We start from the raw sequence: 14,939 nt of genomic DNA on the forward strand, positions 1-14,939 counted from the left end.
TTTAAAACTGTAACTAGAATTATTTCTGGAGTATAGCAGGTTAGGTAATATTTTGAGCATGGAACTTTAGGGGTCCCAGCCCTTCAGTCATTAGCAACCTTACCCTAAGTGAAAAGGGGAGGCAGCTGTCAGCAACTGCTGGGGGGCACCCTATCCCCTCAGACTGCATGCTCACGTTTTGTGACTTCCTTCCTTCTCAGAAGATTCCTTTGACATCTACTTTCTCCTGGATAAAATGTGGTGTGGGAGAGGAAGAGGTACAGAGTGTAATTACAACCCAGGCCAGGCTCTCTCCACTCCCTAGGAGAAATCCCTAGCAGAAACCCCATCCAGCCAATATGCCTCTAGGGACAACTCTATCTGAGGTACTATTTTTCAAATTCTTTTTTTTTGTTTTTTTTTGCCACGCCACACGGCATGCAGGATCTTAGTTCCCCGACCAGGGATCAAACCTGTGCCCCCCGCAGTGGAAGTGCAGTCTTAACCACTGGACTGCTGGGGAAGTCCCGAGGTGCTTTCTTTTCTTTTAAATACATTTTATTTTATTTATTTATTTTTAATTTTGCCTGTGTTGTCTTTGTTGCTGCGCGTGGGCTTTCTCTAGTTGTGGCGAGCGGGGGCTGCCGTTCGTCGCCGTGAGCGGGCTTCTCATCGCGGTGGCTTCTCTTGTTGCGGAGCACAGGCTCTAGGCGCACAGGCTTCAGTAGCTGTGGTGCTCGGGCTCAGTAGTTGTGGCTCACGGGCTCTAGAGCGCAGGCTCAGTAGTTGTGGCTCATGGGCTTAGTTGCTCCGCAGCATGTGGGATCTTCCCGGACCAGGGCTCGAACCCATGTCCCCTGTGTTGGCAGGTGGATTCTTAACCACTGCACCACCAGGGAAGTCCCGGTGCTATTTTTAATAAACAATAACATCAGCAGCAAGAACAGAACTGAAATATTACCACCACAGCATTTATTACAGAAATAAGAACTGAAACACCCCAAAAGGACTGAGCTACAAAATAATTTTTATTTTCTATGTTTAAAATAACTGATAAGTTGGATAATTTATTACATTTTCTTTTTAAAACAGACAATTCTTTGCTTCTTTGAAAAGAGCAGATATTTTACCTGTGTAGGACTGAAAATTCATTTTCACACTTCTTCCTATCTTTTGCTTGTACATTTGCAGAATTTACTTTTCAGTTGCCGTTAAGAGGAAATAAAATTTTAGAGGCAGCTCTTCTCATTTTACAAATAAAATATCTGAAGGCCAGAGAGGCTGTCCACCCTCCTCCAGGTCACAAAGAGAAGGGCTCTGCATTGGAGCCCGAGCTGCACCCAGACACTCAGCTCCCCCAGCATCTGTGAACCATGCCTCACTGCCTCTTTGCATCAGTGTTGCAAAGACACAATATGACAATCCCCGTAAGGGGTTTAGCTCTAGTTTACATGTACAAAGCAAAGGACACTCACCTTTTTTCATTTCTCTTCACAAATCTAAACATGGTGAAAGATTTACATGGCAGATAGATAACACAACAAGGATGAATCTGATTAGCATAAACAATGATTCGGGTTGGTGTATATGTTGTTAACCTCTGTGAAGTCCAGATGGTTAAAGGAGTTAAGGTAAAACAAGCCTGACATTTTTTTAAAGCATACTGTTGACAGGTATATTCAAATGCTACAAAGAGAAGAAGGGCTACATTATGAACAATAAATAATTTAAAAATGACATTAGCCTTTTAACATAGATTATTTCAATAGCTTATTTTTGTTAATGATGGGGCATTTTCTCAGTAAATTCAAATAATTACTTTCATAACAGTGAATGCTAAGCTAGAGCTAGAAAAGTTAACATACAGCATTACCTTGAAATTTCAGGGGGAATAAGTGGTTGATTGGAACTTCACCTATCTTTCGGAACCAAACGATGTTGAAATAAACACATTTGGAATAGAAAACCGTATCTAGCTCTTTCATATTTCAAATGTATAAGTCCTCTGATAGAGAGAATCCCATTTTTTCTCTATCTGTTTGGATGATATGACAATAGTAGAAAGCAACATTTGGAATGCAGAATGTAGCTAGTGAAAACCTAAGTGATGTTTAAAGAGATGAATTATTTTAAGAAATTAGCTTTCCACATGAAAGAAAATCAATGATCAAATAAATTTAACTTGAATATGGTGACTAAAGTAAAAATACCAAGTATAATATGACAGCTTTCAGTCCTTGTTTGGCACATATATTAATAAATTTTCAAACATCAAACAATACAACACCAATATGTACTAAAACCAACGGGCACAGTAAGATTCCTAACACGTGGTTAATTATTAACATCATAAAAACCTAATTCCCAGATGAATTCTGTAACCACGCACAACCTCTCTGTACTGTGCAAGCTGGTCCGAACACTGTCTTTTCAGGATTCCCCAGAATTCTAAGCATTTCAAAGGTAGTCATGCTGAACCCCACAATTCCTTATTGAACTCTGTGGATCTTCTGAACAGGCCTTCAGTTAGGAGGCTAACTGTGCACACACTCATCACAATTTTGAAAAGAACGGAAGGCCTTCATACATGTCAGTTTTTAGTTTTATCCAATCATTAATTTTCTGAAGAGTTGTTTTTTCTTGACTTAATATTTTTGCAAGTTTTTTCATTTTTTCTTCATTTCTTTCTATGTACTTCAACCCCTCCAACTGCAGCTGATCCAGCTTTTCATTTCGACTTTCATCTAGAGGTATGTTTTCACAAATAACAGGATTAAATCTAAAATAGGTGTCAGGAGGTAACAGACCGTCAAGCATTACGTGGACTTCTGTTAAAACAAACAGAGGATAGGGTGAATTAAAAAATCGAGTTATTCTGCAATGATCTAATTTTACGTTCTTTACAATTATCCAATTTTAGGCAAATTACAAAGCCTTGCTTACTTCCACACTCCAGCTAAATAACAGCAGGAGTAAAGAATCCGTAATATTGAATATAACTATGAAATGAAATTCATCTCCCAAAATACGCCATATAATTCTGATAAATTAGGACCCCTGCTTCAGGACTCTCTTCTCTGTTTTCGGTCATACTGTTAGCCACTGCTGAAATGCCTTTCCAACCTTCCTTTTTTGTTTTTTAATTTCTTTTTTTATAAATAATTTTATGGGAGTACATGTTTTTTAATTTCTTGAGATCATCTTTATTGACGTATAATTTACATACAATAAGATTTGCCGATTTTAAGTGTCTAAATTGACGGGTTTCCACAAACATATACACTGTTACCACCGCAACAATCATGACATAGAACATTTACATTTTCTGTCATCCCAAAAGCTTCTTCATGCCTTTTTATGGTTGGTCCTCCCTTACCCTTTGCCTTTTCTAGAATTTCATATAAACAGAATCATAAATACATATAGCGCTTCTGGGTCTGGTTAGCTTCTTTTACCCAGCAAAATGCTTCTGAAATACATGTTGCAGCATGGATCAATAGTTCCTTCCTTTTTATTGCTCAGTGGTAATCCACTGTACGGATATAACACAATTTGTTCTCTCCGGTCTGGTTCTCTTCTGTTTTTAGCTATTAGAAATAATCCTAAATCATTTTGTAGATATATGGTTCCATTTCTTTTGGGTAAATACTCAGAGATGATATTTCTCATTCATATGGTAAAAGTTTATTTATCGTATTAAGAACCACAACACTGTTTTCCAAATGGTTGCACCATTCTGCACGCCAACCACTAGGATATCTTGGTTCCCACTGTTCCACATCTTTGCCAAGACTTAGTACTGTCGGTCTCAATTTTAATCATTTTAGAGGATATGTACTGGGATCTTGTGGTTTTAATTTTCATTTCCCTAAGGACTAATAATGTTGAAAAGTCTTCCATGTACTTCTTAGTCAACTGTACATCTTCTTCAGTGAAGCGTCTGTTCAAATAGACGCTTGGCCATTTTTTTCCCCACTGAATTTTTGTTTTCATCTCTGTATATTCCTTATATTATACAATGTAAGCATTTTCTATATATATTGCATCTGATTATACATTTGGTTCTGAAGATGGATCAAACATATTTTACTAATATTTTATTTCAGTCTATAGCTTGTCTTCATTTTATTAAAAGTGTCTTTTGAAGAACAAAATTATAACTTGATGAAGTCTAATTTATCTATTTTTCCTGTTATGTCCACATTTATTGTGTCCTATCAAAGACTCTTTACTTAACCCAAGGTTATTAAGATTTTCTCCAGGGTATTCTAGAGGATTTGCAGTTTTAACTCTTGTATTTAGGTCTGTGATCCATTTCCAGTTAGGTTCTGTGTATGATGTGAAGGGTCAAGGTTCAACTTTTAAAATACAGTTATCTAACTGTCGCAGTACTATTTGTTGAAAAGATTATCCTTTCCTCATTGAATTACCTTTGTCAAAAATCTTTTGAGCATACATGTCTGGATCAATTTCTGTACTATTAGGTATCACTGATCTTCTGTCTGTCTTTATGCAAATACCACCCTTGCTTACTGTAGCTTTATAGTCTTGAAATCAGGGGGTCTAAGTCCTCCAATTTTTTTTTTTTTCAAAATTGTTTTGGTTATTCTAGGTCCTTCCCATATTCATATAGATTTTATAGTCATCTTGTTAATCCCTACTCCAGAAAAAGTCCGTTTTCATTTATATAGCAGTTGCATGAAGTCCATAGATCAATCTGTGGTCTGCCACCATAACAATACCGAGATTTTCAATTCATGAGCACGGTACTGATATACCGATTTATTTAGGCCTTCTTTAATTTCTCTCTGTAGTGTTTTGTAGTTTCTCCTGCTCAGGTCTTGTATATAATTTGTTAAATAGTTTCTTAAGTATTTAATATTTTGATGCTATTATAAATAATATCTGTGTATATATTTAATTTCAATTTCTAATTGTTCATTGCTAGTATGCAGAAATACAATTGATTTTTATTGACCTTATATTCTTCAACTTTGCTAAACTCACTTATTAGTTCTAGTAGATTTTTATAGATTCCTTAGAATTGTCAGCATAGACGACTAGGTTGTCTGTAAATATTTACTTTTCATTTCTAATCTATATGCCTTTTATTTCCTTTTATTGCCTTACTGCACAGAAAAGGACCTCCAGTACAACACTAGCTGGAAGCGAGGAGAAACATCTTACTCTGCTCCTCATCTTAAGTAGAAAGGATTTGGTCTTTCACCACTAAACACGATGCCACCTCTAGCTTTTTCATAGAGGCCCTTTATCAGACTGAGGAAGTTCCCTCCTGTTCCTAATCTGCTGAAAGTTTTTCTCATGAATAGTTGATGAACTTTACTAAATGCCCTTTATGCATCTGTTGAGATTATCATAAATTTTTCCTTCTTTCTGTCTGTTCATACAGTGAATTATACGATTTTTTTGAATGTTAAGCCAAACCCATACTCCTGAGATGTACCCTATTGGATTATGCTGTATTCTCCTTTTTATATACTGCTGAATTCAATTTATTAGTGTATTTTTAGGACTTCTGCATACGTATTAATAGGGAATATTGATTGGTATTTTAATATTTTTAATAATGTTTTTGTCAGGTTTAGGTGTCAGGGTAATGCTGGCTTTAGGAAATGAGCTGGTAAGTATTTATTCTTCTTCTCTTTTCTCCATGTTTTTGTACAGAATTGCTGTTAATCTTATCAACTGTATTTTTCATTTCACACATTACATTTTTCACTTCTACAGATTTGATTTGAGTCCTTTCTATATCATCCATTTCTCTCCTCATCATGTTCAAATCTTCCTCTATCTCACTGAACATGGAGTATACTTAGAATAGCTATTGTAACATCCTCTGTCTGCCAATTCTCTCACATGTTTCATATCTAGGTCTGTTCTCACTGATCGGATTTTCTCCTGGTTAAATGTGTCTTTTCATGCTTCTCTGTATGCCTGGTAATTTTTTAATTGCATGCCAAACATTGTGAATCTTATATTTTTGTGTGCTGGAATTTGTTGCATTCCTTTAAATATTGCTGGCTTTTATTCCAACAGTGGATGCTGTTAACTGGAACTCAATTTGATCTTTTTGAGAATTGCTTTGAAGCTGTGTTAGGGTGGACCCAGAGCAGTCTTCAGTCTAGAACTAATCTGATGTCACTACTGAGACCATACCCTTCTGAGGACTCTACTGCACATCCCACACATTACAAGGTCTTTCTAATTTAGGTGATGGAAATCTGAGCTGCCTGGTCCCGTGTGAGCCCCAAGCGTTGTTCTATTTAATCCTTTCTGGGGTAATCTGCCTTGGGTAGTTTCCTCACATGCTTGCACACAACACAGATCAGTACTCAAGGGGACTCCTCTGCACAGCTCTAGAGCACTCTCTCTATGAAGCTGCCTTCTCTGTAGTATTTTGCCCACAAATTCTAATTTCCTTGGCCTCTTTGCATCCCAAACGCTGTTTTCTGAGAGCCTGGGACTGTCCTGCTTGAGTTCCCCACTCCTCATGCTATCACCTAGAAACAAGCTGGGCAATCATGTGATTACTTCATTTATTTTCCCTCTCTCAGGAATCAGTGGCCTTGCCATCTGTCATCTAACGTCTGAAAACCATTGCTCTGTACAGTTTTCTAATGATTTAAGGTAGGAGGAAATATATGGCTCCTATTATTCCATCATGGCCAGAAGTTGAAGTCTGAATCCTCTTTTCAAATGTCCAAACCCTAACTATCTTTTAAGACCCATATCGAGTCTAATTTGCTTCTTGTAAATTGTCTACAGCAGTCTAGTTTAGTTTTCTCATAGGCTTAACCGTCTACATCTATTCACCATTTATTCGGCAACTGATAATATATTAGACTGAACCAAATGACACTGTTGTTTCTACACATCGATAACCATCTAGTATCAGCAATTACATATGTTTCACTCTTAATTCTTCATTAACTAGAATGCAAGTGAATGAAAGCAGCATTTCATATTTCCTGAAAATTTCAAATGAGCCCATCACATGGTTTGCACAAGGTATACATGTAAGTATTATGAGACTGGGTGATCAAAGCTATTTTTTTCTAAGACTGCTTACAGTAAGAATATTTTATTGATTTGACAAAATTTCAGATAGTGAAAAATCCAGAATGTCACCTTTTCTTGGGTTATCATTTAATAGATAAACATCCTTAGTGGGGAGTTTAAGAGCCTCATGTAGGCTAATGACTCAGTCACTAACATGACAATATAGAAAGAATGAGATTCAGAAGCAAGGGGCTGTTAACTGTGAACAATAACTTTTACAAATTTAATAACAGATTTCACATAGGACTGAAAAATAATATAGTAAAATAAGGAGATCTAGACCTCAAGGCCCAAACTAGAAAGTCAACAAGTACTGACTGCCTACTATGTGCCAGGCATTGCAGTCCACACAGTGAACAGGAGAAGTTCCTGCTTACATCCTGGTGGGCTACAGAGACCATAAGCAATTCAACAAGCAAACATGTAATATACTGGGTTGGCCAAAAAGTTTGTTCGGGTTTTTCGTACCGCCTTACTGGAAAACCCGAATGAACTTTTTGGCTAAACCAATACATCCATAATGAGATAAATGCTCTAAGAAGGAAAAAAAAGAAAGAAAGAAGCAGGATAAAGGGTTACAGTGAGTGAGATGGTGACGGGTTTAGAAAGTGATCAGAAAAGGCTCTCTGGGGAAGTGATACCTCAACAGAGACCTGAATGAAGTGAGGGTGGGAATCAAGCATGTATCTGGGGGAAGGCCTTACAAAGAGAAGACAACAATTCCCTGAGGCAGGAGCCTTCCTAGCAAGTCTGAGAAACAGCAAGAGTTATAGTGTAGCTGGACACACTTTATACAGGAGACACGTCTTGAGAGAGGGGGAAGACGCATTCAAAGGCCAGGTCCTTCCAGGGCCTGGTGAATTTCAGTGAATGAGGCTTTTGGATTTTGTTCTGTGATGGGAAGTCTAGATGGTTTTGAGCCGGGTAAAGATGTGATTTAATTTAGATTTTAAAAGGACCACTTGGGCCTTTATATGAAGACTAGATTACAGAGGCAGCCAGAGTGGAAGTATGGACTTATTCCAGTTTGCCGCCACATTACTAAATAATCGAAATTCCATAAGTACTCTGATTCTCTCCCTGTTACCATGTGTTTATCTAAACCAACCTGACACCTTTCCTTTTCCCTGTTTCTTAAGAGTCTCCAACCAAGCCTTTGTGCTATTCCTGCTTCAGCTACTTCTCCAGCTGTAAGGAGGCCAAGGTAGCTCTAGCTCCCACACGGAGAAATCACTACTGCAGGGTTACTGGGAAGAAATGAGTGACGAGAAAGAGAAACGACAAACACCTGCTCCCATGTGCTTCCTAAGCCTACGACAGAGACATAACAACATACTCTTTGCAGTGAGCATCAGCATATTCTATCAGAAACCGAATTCTAGAAGTACGTTAAGGCAGCAAATAAACAGACTAACCTTCTGTGTCTGTAGCACTGTTGATAACGTTAGACAGTTTGGTTTTCAGGCTCGTGTGTGTCGCGGTGTTTCTCACGTCACTCTCATAACGTCCAGTGCCCAAGGATACTATGCACTCTAATGGGACGTCTGGCCAAAGACATTTACACTCGTGTATTGCTAACGCTGAAGGGTTATTCAGGAGCAAACCTCCATCCTGCAAAACATAAGTCAAGCAAATACAGGACAGAACTCTTCAAAGTGAAATTCTCTTTTACAAATATGAAAACAAATTATATTTTCAACAGTTTGAAATTTACTCACCAGGAAAGCTGAACTATGTAATAAACTGAACAAATTATTTAAAAACAAGAGATTCCTTTCAAGTGAATTTATTTTATATACTACAGGTGCAAAAGAAGTCATGTGAAAACTCACTGGCCTCACTGGCTTTACTAAACTTTCCTTTCCTGTTACAAAATTCTCTGAACTTCTTCTTGGATTGCTCTGTATATTTTGCTCAAAACTACTGAAATGAACTGAATTAGTTTTTTAAGATTTTTATCCTTGTTTAGTGGTTAATATAGATTCTGTATAAAATCTAACAAAAGAATTGTGGTTCTACCAAACGAACAAGACCAGTTCTTTCACAAGTCTAATATAACCAAATTTATTAATTTAAGTTGAAATTTTATTAACAATACAATTTCAAAGTACCAAATTCATTTACTGCAGATACAACCTAAACAAAGCAGGCAACTTTATAGTTCTAAGCATTTATCAATGCTTCAAAATAAGCATTGATTTCGAAGACTCCACAGGGCAGGAAGGGTAAAATATGCTGATAGAGTGCTGTAAGAATGTAGCAGAATAAAAGTATGTAACCAAAGACAAATATCATATGATATTGCTTATATGTGGAATCTTAAAAAAAAAAGATACAAATGAACTTATTGACAAAACAGAAATAGACCCACAGACATAGAAAACAAACTTACAGTTACCAAAGAGGAAAGGGGAGGGGGGAAGAACAAATTAGGAGGTTGGAATTAACATATACACACCACTATATATAAAATAGATAAACAACAAGAACGTACTGTATAGCACAAGGAACTGTACTCAGTATTCTGTAATAACCTATATGGGAAAAGAATCTGAAAAAGAATAGATTTATATAAAAATGTATAACTGAATCACTTTGCTGTATACCTGAAACTTACAAGACATTGTAAATCAACTATACTTCAATTTAAAAAAATTTCAAAAAAAAAGTATATTAACTAGTCTCACATTCCTGGGATAAACCTCACTTGGTATTAGTATATCCATTCAATTTTGAAAAGCTATAAACTGTTAGAAATTATTCCTTCTAATGAGCCCAAATCTCCCTCCTTGTAACCTGTACCTACTAATTCTAGACTTGTATTTTGAAGCTACATGAAATTCAATATCTTGTAATCCTACGGTCTGGCCATTCATGAATTACTTGCAGTTTTCAGAAGGAGTCACATTCTCTTGCCTTCAGGGTTCTGCACATGCTGTCAACTCAAAATTCTCCTTCCCCAGCCCCCTTCTTTGCTCAGCTCCCACTTATTCTTCAAAACATGGTCCAAGAGTCATTATTCCCCCAAGAACCTAACTGAAATAATCCTAACATACTTAGTAGAAAACAATCCATTTCTACTGGAAGATAAGACAATGCTGAATTCTGTACCAGTACATTAAAAAAGAATTTTGAAAAAACATGCTTTCTGCAAGAATGGGAAGAGAAATACAACCTTAAATTGTCATGCAGTAATGCAGTACATATTTTAAATGAAGACACCTTTATTATAGTAATTCAAAGAGGCCAAAAAGCATGTAGTGACTATAGTTTTGGGGACCACTATCCTTGTGTGTGCTGAGTTTGACAGCAGATGAACTGAGACTATACCTGCTGGAACCGATCACCCGCTTGTCTCAAAGAACAAGTAGGAACTAAATTCACATGTCATTTGAAACTCCACGGGCCTTGCCTTGTTACTGTAATGGCATTTAATTCTCTGAGCTTCCTGGCCACTGACACAGTCCAATACTCCTTCCCCGCATCCTAAACCCTTCCACTGTGCTCTGTGGAATTGTTAGAACTCCCAACGTAGTCTCACCTACTTCTGAAAGTGCTCTCTTCTTCTTTTTTTTTTTTTTTTTTGCGGTACACAGGCCTCTCACTTGCTGTGGCCTCTCCCGCTGCGGAGCACAGGCTCCGGATGTGCAGGCTAGTGGCCATGGCCCACGGGCCCAGCCGCTCCGCGGCATGGGGGATCCTCCCGGACCGGGGCACAAACCCGCGTCCCCTGCATCGGCAGGCGGACTCCCAACCACTGCGCCACCAGGGAAGCCCCTTTCTTCTTTGACTAAGCAGAAACACAGCTCTTCCCTGACATTATTTCCCAGGAGGTGTTGATTCTTTCATATCTCAGTGGCTAGGAGGAGGGATGATGTCTTACTTGTTTTAGCATCCCTTCCAGACCATTATTAGTCCTAATTCACTTGGGAAATTCATGCTCTTTAAAGGCTCTGCTATTCAGCCAAGCCACCACTTCCGCATCACTGTTGTCACCTAGCAACCTCCCCAGTCAACTAATTAAGTCAGCACCTGGCTCACAGACTTTCTATCTATCCCATGTAGAAAGGGGTGGAAATTCTTTTTACTACCCCATGTGACTTCACATCTTTGTAACACCTTGGACTCTCAGTTCTCAATCTTATCTTCAAAAAATATTCTTTTATCTACTCTCCAAGATCACACATTAGCTCTTGTTATCAAAATAAACGGAATCATGCAGTATGTGGTTTTGGGGTCTGGGTTCTTTCACCTAGAATAATGCTTTGTGAGATCCATCTGTGTCATTGTGTATGTCAGTAATTAACTCCTTTTTACTGCTGAGGAATATTTCATTATTCAGATGTATCACAGTTTGTTTATCCATTCAGCAGTTGAAGGGAACTATTTTTAAATTTAGCTATCTATGTATCTGTTGAAAGTCATGAATTGGCTAGGCATTTGTATTATTCAACTGCAAAAATCTACTTGGACTCATTAAATGTGGATAGTAATAAGTTATTTCCTAAAGGCTTTCCCAAGTACAAATTTTAATTTAATCCTTTCAACTATTTCCTTTGTTCTCAATTAATATGAATGATACCCATCCCATATTTCATTTCTAATTTAGCAAAAAAGTTATTTCTTTATTATATTATTTTTATCTTAAATTCTATACTTATACTCTGTGTAACTTCTAATCATCTGGGTATTTTATTTTCTATTATTTTATTTATTTTTAACATCTTCATTGGAGTGTAACTGCTTTACAATGGTGTGTTAGTTTCTGCTTTATAACAAAGTGAATCAGCTATACATATACATATACATATATCCCCATATCCCCTCCCTCTTGTGTCTCCCTCTCACCCTCCCTTTCCCACCCCTCTAGGTGGTCACAAAGCACCGAGCTGCTCTCCCTGTGCTATGCAGCTGCTTCCCACTAGCTATCTATTTTACATTCGGTAGTGTATATACATCCATGCCACTCTCTCACTTCGGCCCAGCTTACCCTTCCCCCTCCCCACGTCCTCAAGTCCATTCTCTACGTCTGCATCATTATTCCTGTCCTGCCCCTAGGTTCTTCAGAACCCTTTTTTTTAGATTCCATATATATATATATATATATACACACACACACACACACACACACACACACACATATATATATGTTAGCATAAGGTATTTGTTTTTCTCTCATCTAGGTATTTTACATGAAACACTTCTTCATTATTATAAAAGCTATAAAGAAGGATTAGAGAAGACAAAAAGGGGAGAAAAGAAGGGGCAAACAAGGCTTACCAAGAATCGATAATAGTAAAATTAATCCCACATCAAAAGTTGCCAAGTTTTCAATAGTTTTAATAGCCATGCTTCAAATTAAATCCCTGTTCCTTAAACTTTACTTGCTTTCCATCAAAAAAGTGCAGAAGTTCACATTTTTGGCACTCACTTTAGTCCAGTGGTGAGGCACACCATTCCTTAAGCTCTGTTTAGTTAGCCTACTCTCGTCAGACGCCTCTGCTGTCAGCAAGTCCTTAGGCTAACGTTATGTCTATGGGATCTCCTGAAGCCTTTCCATTCATTCCAGTATTCATACTCACAGTTAGTTACTGTGTACTTGGTGTTTGTCAGCCACTGCTCATGCTAGGTGCTGAGGTAAAACAGACTTGAAAAATACTTATTAAATAAATTGATGCTTATCTTTCAGAAGTACACACACGATTGTATTTTAACTGCAGTACATCAGGCATGTACTTAATAGCCTAATATTTAGATACTTTTTATTGCTTTTAATGTATATTTAATCATTTCAAATCATAAATCAGAATTTATACCAGAAAATAACCACTGGGCAACACGAATGCCTCTTGATCATCTCATCTTATTTTTTAGGGTTTAATATTTTTATTTTATTTTTTAAGAAACTCTTTTTTTTTTTGGCCACGCTGCGCAGCTTGCAGGATCTCAGTTCCCCAACCAGGGACTGAACCTGGACCACGGCGATGAAAGCACCAAATCTTAACCACTAAACCACCGGGGAACTCCCTATAGGGTTTTTAAAAAATTTGTTTTTTATTATGTTAAAATATATATAAAATTGGTCCTTTTAACCTTTTTTAAGGTTACAAGTCAGTGGCATTAATAACATTCAGAATGTTTTACAATTATCACCACTATCTATTTCCAAAACGTTTTTATCACCACAAACAGAATCTGCAACCATTAAGCAATGACTCCCCAACCTCCCCTCCCCATCCTATTTCTATCCTAATCAACTATTCACTCTTTATACATAAACTCAGAAGAAGACTTCTTTGTAGAGCCAATCCTGACAAAATAAATCACATCTTTTACACTACTTCTTAACCCTGTACATATTTTTATTATTGAATTTATCATCTCATTCTGTAACTGTTTGTATTCTCCTGGTTTGAGCTATTTGAGGGTAAGATCCAGGAAACACAAACAATATGCTAGCAATTATTAAAAACCTTTATATTTTTTATGGTTAACATAGGGCCTGGCACTGAGTAAGCACTCACTACATTTTTGTCCAGTTATAATGAAAATTATTAGTTGTGGCCTGGCACAGGCATAATTTAGCACAGAAAATGCTAGGCAGGCTCTTTCTGCTAAAAACACTCTTTATCTGGAAAGTTTATATGAAATATCATAATTCATTTTATGTTAATGTATGCTGAGTTCTGAACGTAACCTTTTAAAATGTAAATAAAGTCTAAAAGAAATAATATATTAGAATCTGCCATCAAAACCTTCAGCGCAAGCTAATTTATCAGGATCTTTCTCCAAAGACAGTGAATAAATGATTTAATTTTGGAGGTTGAGATGGAAAAAGATAAGAGAGAAGGGATATGCATATGACCAAACTCATCAGATTGTATATATCAAATGTGTAGTTTTTTTTTTTATCAATTTTACTTCAATAAAGCTGTTAAAAAGAGAGAAGGGATAATGTTGTGTAAAAAGTATTATTTGATAAATATGATGCTACTTGGATGGGGTAGAGAAATAATACATTGGAAGCTACTCAAAAAGAATTCTTCCTACTTTATAATTTCCTAGGACATCTAATAAGCCTTGTAATACTGTAATAACACTCTTCTCTTTACAAAGACAAATGAAATCTACCCATCTACTGACTCATACCTCTTAATTACTTATAGCAGTGTTTTCAATAACTGTTCAAATAGAATATAAATGTATAATTTATACTTTACCTGATAAATGTATAATTTATACTTTACCTGAAAAAGGATACGAACTTTCATTAAAACGTATGTCAGACATGACAGTTAAAAAGGATTTTAAAAATGAGACTGGAAATACTGAATATAATTATTCTAAGAACTAAGGATAAGAGGATTGTAATAAGTAGCGTATTTTAGTTTTAAACTTCTTGGCAACTTTTGAAGGGTTGGAAAGGAACTTTGCTTGAAGGTTTTGTTTAAGCAATTAAGATCATTCACACCTTAGAATACTCTAATCCATCTTTCATGGTGTCTTTAGAGGAGAAAAATATCCCTCTTCCTCAAGTATCCTGAAAAGGATACGCAGTAAGAAAAATATTTGCTTAAATAAGGTTTGCTTAGACTCCAGCTTCCTTCTGAATATTCTTAAGTTAGATGTGCCAGTCTTTTTGGAATCAAGTCACTGATCTACATGAACGCATATTCTCTGTATATGTGGTGACATGCATTATTTTTTAATTTTTTACTTATTTTAATTTATTTATTTTTACTTTTGGCTGTACCACACAACATGTGGGATCTTATTTCCCTGACCAGGGATCGAACCTGCACCTGCTGCAGTGGAAGCATGGAGTCTTAACCACTGGATCACCAGGGAAGTCCACACTTTTTAATTTTTTTAAATTGAAG

General features: G+C 36.7%; 1 protein-coding gene across 7 annotated transcripts in view; it reads right to left on the reverse strand.

Moving 5' to 3' along the window:
• Positions 1–989: 989 nt before the first annotated feature.
• Positions 990–14,939, reverse strand: part of PNPLA8 (patatin like phospholipase domain containing 8) — a 135,028-nt gene continuing 121,078 nt past the window's right edge. For all 7 annotated transcript variants that reach the window (XM_060157305.1, XM_060157301.1, XM_060157300.1 and 4 more), the window contains 2 exons: positions 8,475–8,670; positions 990–2,807 (listed from right to left, as the gene is read on the reverse strand). In XM_060157305.1, coding sequence (XP_060013288.1) covers positions 2,533–2,807; positions 8,475–8,670 — 471 coding nt within the window. In that variant the 3' untranslated portion in view covers positions 990–2,532. The remainder of the gene's footprint in view (positions 2,808–8,474; positions 8,671–14,939) is intronic.

This window comes from Lagenorhynchus albirostris, chromosome 8 (assembly GCF_949774975.1).
Source record: "Lagenorhynchus albirostris chromosome 8, mLagAlb1.1, whole genome shotgun sequence".
NCBI classification, from domain to species: domain Eukaryota; kingdom Metazoa; phylum Chordata; class Mammalia; order Artiodactyla; family Delphinidae; genus Lagenorhynchus; species Lagenorhynchus albirostris.